Raw genomic sequence first — 9604 nt, 5'->3', positions numbered from 1 at the left:
GGTTTTTGTTTGGGTGAGGTCGGAGATGGAGGTCAGAGTGCGTAAGGCTCTCAGATGAACGGATGGTGGGACCGGTGAGGCAGGCGGCATGATGGGAGGAAGATCTCAGAAGGACGGGGTTAGGTGGTTTGTGGTGGTGGTGGTCCGGCGGCAGAGGGGTGGTTAAAGAAGGGTCACTCATTTTTGTTTTAATTAGTTTGTTTGTTTATTTCTCTAGAAACTTCTCTCATCCTCACTTTTACTTAATACCCTCTCTCTCATTAATCGCATCCGATTGACTCGCCTGCTGAACGACTGTATCTCTCTAGTTTCTTGAAGAAATAAAGGGCAACATTGGTAATTTACTCTTTCATTTATTTTTATTTTTTCTTAATTCTGATTGCATTCTAGTTAATCCGTTTGATTTGCGGTAATTAATTTAAAACTTAAAATATCTAATGATAGCATTCCTCTCAATTTATGTGATTATGTTCTTGTTAATGGTTTATGCTCGGTTGGTCTTGTGTAAGATCGTATGCATGCAACGTGTATGCATGCAACGTATACGACAATACGAGTACAATTGTATAGTAATTACTCCGTATTATGTTTGTTATTAAACCTAAACGTTTTTATTTGAGTTTTTGTTTGTCATGACAATCCCATTAGATATGTAAGGTTAATCTCAAATTAGGTTTTTATCTGTTAGACTTAATTTTAGTTCAATTCAAGCTCTGTAAATTAGGTTAAGTTGAAAGTTTTAGACTTTTACACTAAATTTTCGATTTTTATTTATTTACATTATGTCATTACTCATTTACCCCCGAATTGGAATATTGGTTCCGCCACTGAATAACTGTATATATAGAAGCTTGTCTAAAAGGATGTTCGAGCGCTTTGAATCTCGTACTGGTGTTGGTTGTCTTGATTAGTATAAGTCCAACTTATGAGCTCACAATGTTATTATAGTTGATTAATTTGCTGGGAAACTGGGAGTATTGTTCGAGGTACAACAACGGCTTTGTTGACACAAATTCGTAATTTCAAATTCCGCGGCCCCCAAACACTGTATTTTGATTTCAAGAGAGGTTTTCCGTACAGAGGATTTGAAATTTGATTTTGAGCTCTTAGTTTTTAGTTCCAAACTGATTTTATGTATGTTATGTTGATTCTGAATCATTTCAGCTCCAATGGCTTCTTCCGAGTCTCTTGAAACAAACAACGATTTGATCAGCATCATGCCTGCAATTGTAACTGATAAGATCCTAAAACACTTGCCCCTTAAAATAGCGGCAAAGACTAGTATACTCTCAAGAACATGGAGGCGTATTTGGCTATCCTGTCCGTATCTTACATTTGATGAAACTTTCTGGGCAGGGTTCCACAACGTAGATTCAACTACTGATTGGCAAAAAGGAAGTTGCATAATCAACAACATACTCTTACACCACAATGCAAGTATACATAGTTTTTATGTTGTGCTCAAGCCGAATAATGCTGATGCTGATCTACTAGTCGATAAAAATGCGAGTCTAAGCCAATGGCTTTCTGTACTCGCAAAAACATGTACTAGAAAGCTTGTTCTACGTAATTGCGCTAGAAAATGGCATAATCTCGTTATCCTCACTTCTTACATTTTCCACTGTACCAAACTGACGAAGCTGAGACTTCATTGCTTTGTTTTAATTGCTCCTCCGTTCGACTTTAAGGGTTTTCCTCATCTAAAGCACCTTGAGCTGTACTTCATGAAATTTAACCGTGGCCTTGACATGCTTTGGAGTATCATTGCAAAGTGTCCCTGCCTCGTATTTTTGAGGCTTGACAATTGTCTTGGCGTGGATATTCTTAATGTTGATGCCCCACGACTTGAAAAACTGATTATCCGAGGTATATCTGATTCTCTTTGTCTCAAGAAGGCACCTCGTCTTACTGATGTGTTACTATGTTCGATTAATTCGAAGATGAAAGGCATTAAAACAGTTGTTGCCACCATCAAGAGTCTTTCTAGTTCGTATAATTTGCAGAGCCTTGAGATTGAAGGTAACTTGTCTAAGGTAAATGTCGTAGCTAATCACTCACTAGTTTGCAGCTCCAAAAATCGCTTAAATTAAGTTTACTATGGCGGTCATCAGCTAACCTCCTTAATGCTTTCTACGCAAGTTGTTGGCTGCAGGTGGGATAAACAAATCGCTTCCTGTAGCATTTAACTGTCTACATAGATTATGTCTAGCAAAACTGGACTTGAGTGATTCTGATGTATTTTGCTTCACTCATGGCATGCTTCAAAGCTGCCCCGTCCTCCGGGATCTTGAAATTTCGGTGAGTAACATCTATTAATAGATCTTGTATCAAGCGAATCGTCATTCATAATTGAAAATCTCAAATGGCAAACCTACTGAATCTTTGCGTGCAGATTATCTCACCCAGCAATGCTGTTGGGCACAGTAACGTCCACCAGAGTAATCACTATAACTATGAATTGCGAAAGCTCCAGAAGGTGAAAATTACGGGTATTACAGGATCAAGTGCGGAGCTAAAGTTTATCGAATATGTTCTTGCTAAGTCAGTGGTGCTCGAGATAATGTTCTTCAAGTGTGGAAAACAAGATGTTGTTTCCGAGCATAAGGTATTAAAACAGCTGATTAGGTTTCCAAGAGCATCAACAAAGGCACAATTTGTTTATATGGAGGAATAAAGATCTAAATAATCATTGAATTGCATCGACTGCGAGTATAATTGTTCCAACAGTTGATACTTGATATCTCTTAATACCGGCATATACATCATAAGTTGAAATTGTGCTAATTTAGATAGACGCGACAAACTTTTTATCAATCCCTAGCCATTCTGCTTTTGTTGCATATATCTAGCTATTTGACCCGTTTTAAATTTAATACGAACATATCCGTCTTAAACAAACATCCGTGTTACTTGGTAACTACGCCTTATTTGTTCAATTAGGGTTGCAAAGGTGTAGAGGCCATCAGTTCGTGCATTATGTTAAGGAAAAAAAAGAATTTGTATTCTTCGTATATAGTACGAGCCTCGTTTTGACATCTAGAACAAGGCTTTTATATACATTAGACGGCCTTGATCCGAGTATACGTATCTGTTCCGGGTGTAATTCCAGAGCAAGTATAGTTACCACCCGTGGCTTGTTGAATGATGTCTTGAGTTGGATTCTCCTTTGGTCTTAATCGTTCCTCACGGCCTCTCCTGCAACAATGAACGAACTGAGGGCTTGGCTTTGTGCCAAGCGTACTCACTCCGACGCTCAAGTCAGTAAACTTAAGAGATAAGTTGTTACTTGGCTGAATGTGTATTGTAGAGAGATAAGGAAGATATTACCAGATGAATAGTGTATTTAGGTTTAGTTGTGGATTAGTTGGGATCCTTTCCTCAATGAAGGTTGAGGAGTATTTATAGGCTTTCACCTTTTGTCACGTAGTGGCCAAGTGGCCAAGTGGCTAGCAGGTGGAAAGACTGATCTACCCCTCGGCCGAGGGACCTATGGCAGGCCGGCGGGCCCTGTTGACTCACCGCCGAGGGGTCTTGGATGTGAGTACGTGGGTATGTGTCCCGGCTGGCAAGTTGCCATGCCGAGACCCAGGCTGACAGGCCGATGGACTGCATCGGCTAGGCTGTCTAAGTCGTTGACTTGCTGTGGATATCTTTGACCTTGCTCAATATGTTGACTTGGTCAGCGGTGCAGAATATGCCCCATCAATTTGCCCCCAGCCACTAGTAGAAAAAACCCTTACAGTGGCGGTCAAAAATGACCTTTTATGGCGGTTTTTAAAGGTTTTGGGTGCGTCGTTTATCACGGGGTCGTATATACTTTTGCGACGGTTATACAACCGCCACGATAGCTAGCCTATAGTGTCGGTTTTCCAAACAAAACCGCCATTATAACCTTATATAAAACGACGGTTTTTAGACAAAAACCGCCGCTATAACTCATCTATAATGGCGGTTATTGTTTGAAAACCGCCAACATAGTTATTTTTAATAATAACTTCGTACCACAACTGCCACTACATGTTTTCTATAACATCGGTTGTTGTTAAAGAACCGCCACTAAAAGTAATTATGACGTCGGTTGTTAGCAAAGAACCGCCACTAAAGGTTACCCAATAGTGGCGTTTCATACTTAAGAACCGCCACCATAGATAGATATTTTTAAAAAAAAAAAAAATTATTTGCTACCAAAATTTCGGATCCTGTAGATTTGACAAAGCCAAATAGTAAAATAAAAAACATGCATACAAAAGAATCCAACAACTAAACTTGCATATCATCCGACAGACAATAATAAAATGTTCAAAATTATACATATAAGTGTATAAATAATCACATACACATCTTAGTTAATAAACTAATCAACATTCCATGTTCTCTAAACATTTAATATCCCACACGCCTTTAACATCTTTCATCTCGTCAATGAACATTGTTGAATCTGCAATAATACATTTAGCAAACCAATAGTTTAGAAAAACAACCTAAACATTATTAAAATCAACATAAGACACTAAAGAACACTCCCAGGTTTGATTGAATGTTTTAAGGAGATATGAACGTTATTAGCGAAAATAAGCCGGCGACCGCAATTAAGCCTAACTCGACTAAAGGTAAAATCCTATTTAAAAATAAAACTAGTTGCTGGTGTTAACCTATTTAAGGCATGTGAAGGCCTCTATAACATGTAAGGACTAATATCACAATGTTTAGACATCAAAGTGGTTTTTACATTGCATAAGTATTTCCAAGATTGAAATTAAAACATACCTCTTGAAATATGGTTGATATAAGAAAGGTAATATTCACGGCAACAAGCACACACACAACTCCCTTGGAAAAAAACCATGTGGTTATGAACTATTTCATAGCACTTGCACAATATCCTTACCGAGTCTTTGACAATATAAAGTTAGTCAACGGTCAAACAGTTTTTTTTAATGATGAATTGATATGAAGATAGCTTGTTTACATATATCCCGTATAATTCTCTCTCGGAGATTATTGAGAGCATATAGAACTTGAAAAGACAAGAATCTAAGCCATAATGATCAAGAAGATAAAACAATTTGGGAAGTAGTGTCGAACCTTTGATATTCCATTCCGTGAGCATGGAAAATAGATATGCCGGACCATCCACTTATGTACAGGCTGTGGCAAAACAAGTGAACCCTTTGAACGGATGGTATATATAAAATTTTTTAAAAAGATGCAAATATCGGTTGAAGTTAAAAGTGACACATCTTATAAATGAATTTTATACGAGTGGGGGAGGCGAATCATTTAAACGGGCAGCGATTATAAATGAATTTTATACACTAGGGGATGCGAATATTTTAAACAGGTAGCAGTTGTTACTATACATATGTATAAGCCATCATTTCATCATAATCTTTTCATGGTTGAAGCTCACGTCACAAGGTTTCAGAGTAAATAACCTCGGATTAAAAACAGTATTGCTAAGAGCTATCGACTATCAATTTTCTCAATCAAGAGTGTCTAATATGACTATATGACGTAGCAAACATGTCTATTACAGTTGTATATTATCAAGTTACAGTTGTGTATTATCAAAGGAAATGAATAAGCCATCATTTCATCATAATATTTCCATCCTAACAAAAGTGGCTATGTTTTCATTTTGCTATCGCTGAAATGATTAATAACTTTCTAGCTAAGTAAACTATTCTTGCGTCTTCATACAACATACCCACGAAGACAAGAAACTACGAACAACCTAACAAGCACGGACATAACCTACGAAGGAGAGACCTCATGTTGGCATGAACTTTAGCAAACTCCATTGAAATTCACTTCTAACTGGTTTTATAACAGTGAAAACACCGGGTTTGTTCAATGATGATAACTATATGATAAAACGATGACCACTTTTTGACATACAGAGATTGGACTTACCTTGCCATTCACTGATGCAGTCTTCTGATTGTGCCATTGCTTTTACTCACAGTTTGACTGCTGTTAAATTAGGCTGCAAGAAAGTTCTGGTTTTTAGGCTCTTTGCTGAACCCAATTCCTTGTGTTCTACTTTCTCTGATGCATTTCGCTTTTCAAATTCCTCCTCGCATATTATGAAAAGAGTAAAAAGTTCAGTAACACAAGGAGCAGGACATTTTAGCCCATGTTATTAAGTTTAAGGACTTTTCGCTTACGCACATTCTTTCTTACAAATTGGCAATCCATCCATGAAGCATTTTCAGCAAATATGCATAAAGCTGAATCATGAATGTTCCTGAAATACATCATTTAAGAAAGGTCATCAGAGTTATTCTTATACCAATACCAACATTATTTAGGGATCACTTTCTGATCTTGTACACTTTTCCTGCACAAATGAGTTTTCTGCACAAACACACATAATGACACAAACTCAAACCATTATTCTTGGTACCTGCATTGTTCCTTCTCTTTAGAAAAATCCACAAAAACCAATCTTCTGTTGCTTCCCTTGTTTTCTGCAAAACCATTAAAAGAGTCCACCACTTTGTTAAAAGAAAATCATTTGTTTAATGATGAAATACTAGATTATGCAGGCAACAGATTACATCAAGAATGTGAAATTGAGCTAGGGAACTTGGCTAGTCTTGTATTTTAGTCTCGCCAGTAAAACTAACGAAAATCCTTGCCCCTTCCTCGTGTAATAGATTTAATGAAGACGAGACACTTATAATCGTAAGTGTTTGTATTGGAGCTGAACACAGAATCAAACTTAGTCGACTTAAAAGGTTCAATAACAAGAAAATTAATAACAATTCATGACAATTTTGAAGTCGTCACATCTCAGACAAGATTAAGGGCCAAGAAGACATTTGAACTTTTTGACATTAATATCACTAAAAAGCCTCCAAATTCAAGTACTTTTCAATCCCATTAAATAATTCTATGACAATAGTTGCTCCAAAAGTTCACAAAACGACAGTGCGTAAATAAAGTTGGGAAGCAGGCCCGAGGCTGGTGGGCGCATCATAGCATTTCTTGCGATTTCCTTACACACCGGCTAACCTTTTTCTCTAAAACCGTTCCTGTCCTTTCTCCATTCCTTCTGCAATATCAGAAACAAAACTAATTTTGAATTTAATTCGCCCATGAATTTAATTCTCCCCTGAAATTATGGGTATCAATCTGCTGCATTCGACTAAATTTTAACGAACCCATGAAGAGGGGGCGACCAATTACTACACAAACTTGGCTCTCCTGGGCTTCTCACATACACCCAATTCACGTACTCTTGATACCCATAATTTCAGCAGATGATTAAATTTGGAAGATTAATTCATCATTCATCCAAAATCAAAATCTGAACTAACCCTAATTGCAAATTAAAATCAATCAAAACGATCAAAATCCAAAAAAATTAGGATAATGAAATGAAGAATTGGGGCGTTTGAGGAGTATATAAGGAGAATCAATTGGCTATATAAACATTAAATTGATCGCAAGAGAAACCTTGGAAAAGAAAATAAGCAGAGTAAGAATGAATCATACCTAATATTCAAGAAAATAAGCAGAGTAAGAATGAATCATAGCTAGAAGCGCTGAATCGAGGGAGAGCATTGAGTGCCGTGGGAAAGCGTTGGCAGTGACGAAGGAGAACACTGAGGCTATGAGAGGCGGAGAACGATGTTGAGCGGAGGATGATTCACGGTGTGAGGGTGAGAATGGTGAAAGCGTGAATGATGATAATTGACGAGGGTTTAAGTGGTTTGGAGATTAGATGAAGAAGAGTAGAAGACGAAGTAAATTATGTAGTTTTGGAAACTCAATAAGAGAATTCTAAAGGGATTTTGGATTTTTTTTTTTTAAATTTTGCTATTAAAGTCGGTTATAGTTAAAAACCGACACAAAAATATATAATGGCGGTTTTTTAGTCCTAAATATTGTCACTTTGTATTAACTTTTAGCGTCAATTTTAACGTTGGTTTTTAATAGAACCGCCACAATTGACCTATAGTGGCGTTTTCTATTTGGAACCGCCATAAAAAACATCTCTTATCACGTCAGTTCTTACTTAAACCGCCACAATAGACCCTCTACATACATGAAAATTTCATTCCCGCCAATTTATTGGGCTTTTCGCGTCGTTTCTGTTAGAACCGCCATGAACGAACTGAGGGCTTGGCTTTGTGCCAAGCGTACTCACTCCGACGCTCAAGTCAGTAAACTTAAGAGATAAGTTGTTACTTGGCTGAATGTGTATTGTAGAGAGATAAGGAAGATATTACCAGATGAATAGTGTATTTAGGTTTAGTTGTGGATTAGTTGGGATCCTTTCCTCAATGAAGGTTGAGGAGTATTTATAGGCTTTCACCTTTTGTCACGTAGTGGCCAAGTGGCCAAGTGGCTAGCAGGTGGAAAGACTGATCTACCCCTCGGCCGAGGGACCTATGGCAGGCCGGCGGGCCCTGTTGACTCACCGCCGAGGGGTCTTGGATGTGAGTACGTGGGTATGTGTCCCGGTGGCAAGTTGCCATGCCGAGACCAGTGACGACAGCCGATGGGCTGCATCGGCTAGGGGTCAATTTGTCTAAGTCGTTGACTTGTTTGTGGATATCTTTGACCTTGCTCAATATGTTGACTTGGTCAGCGGTGCAGAATATGCCCCATCAATTTGCCCCCAGCGTAGTCTATGCCGTGGTATGGGCTCCGATGTTCGTTTAAGCGTATATTCTGCGTAAGTAATTTGCGGAAAATTTCTGCATCGGCTTCTTCTGCGGCGGCTTCTTTTACCTCGGCCTGGTCTTTCTTAGGCCGTACCATATCCCCCTCCACATGGATGTGTAAAGGGCATCCGATGTGGAAAAGAAAGTGACGCCGGCGAGACCAGGATTAAGTGTGCTTGTTTTTTTGATTGCCCCCGGCGCGCTTCTTAGCTTGGTTGATTATGTGGCGGCGGAGAAGCGGATGCTTGGGAATTTGTTGAGGAAGGTGAATAGGCAAGGAGATATGAATAGGCGTGTTGAAGACGCTTGGTCACTGTTGCATTGATTGACGTCTAACTGTTGCAACGATTGACATCCCGTGGTTGCATGTCCGACACGTGTCTGCACGCTGATTGGTTGACGCTTCATGGGCTGTTTTCTGATTGGTCCTTCTTCATGGGCTTTTCCCTATAAATAGGGCAGTTACTCCGTGAAATTGGTCACCAATTTCATTCTCCAAAATTTTTCCTCTAAACTTTCAAAGGTTTCTTTGTCTTCTAATTTTCTCAGTTGTCATTCCGGCGAGTGTTTTTCTTCAAGGTAAACAAACAAACTTCTTCTCTTTATTTTGTTGAACAATTATTGCTATTATGTCTTCTGCTGACGCCGGGACTAGCACTTCTGTGCCAGAGGGTTCCCCGTCGCGTCTTGATGTGCCTGGGGGCCCTAGGTCTCCTTCTCCTAAAGTCGATCCTCGGATTTTGGAGGCATGGGAGGATGATTCTGATGTCGATGATGACGCAGACGACTTTGGTGATGATGCTGAAGAGGCTCGCCCCAAAGAGGTGAGGCGGTACGTTATGGATCACGGTGAGGTCTGGAAGTTACGCGTTGACCGAGCTTGGACACATAAGTTTGCCAGTTGTTCTGGTGAGAAATTTTTCGAGGGT

The 9604-nt window shown here is 39.0% G+C and overlaps 1 protein-coding gene across 1 annotated transcript; it reads left to right on the top strand.

Annotated features, from left to right (window-relative positions):
- Positions 1 to 1169: 1169 nt before the first annotated feature.
- On the top strand, positions 1170 to 2814 carry LOC141649932 (F-box/FBD/LRR-repeat protein At1g13570-like). Its single transcript, XM_074458598.1, has 3 exons — positions 1170 to 2033; positions 2140 to 2298; positions 2393 to 2814. The coding sequence occupies exons 1-3, from the start codon at positions 1170 to 1172 to the stop codon at positions 2672 to 2674; spliced, it is 1305 nt and encodes a 434-aa protein (XP_074314699.1). The 3' UTR covers positions 2675 to 2814.
- The last annotated feature ends 6790 nt before the right edge of the window (positions 2815 to 9604 follow it).

Source organism: Silene latifolia, chromosome 3 (assembly GCF_048544455.1).
Source record: "Silene latifolia isolate original U9 population chromosome 3, ASM4854445v1, whole genome shotgun sequence".
NCBI lineage: Eukaryota > Viridiplantae > Streptophyta > Magnoliopsida > Caryophyllales > Caryophyllaceae > Silene > Silene latifolia.
This window is presented reverse-complemented; position numbering and strand designations above follow the sequence as displayed.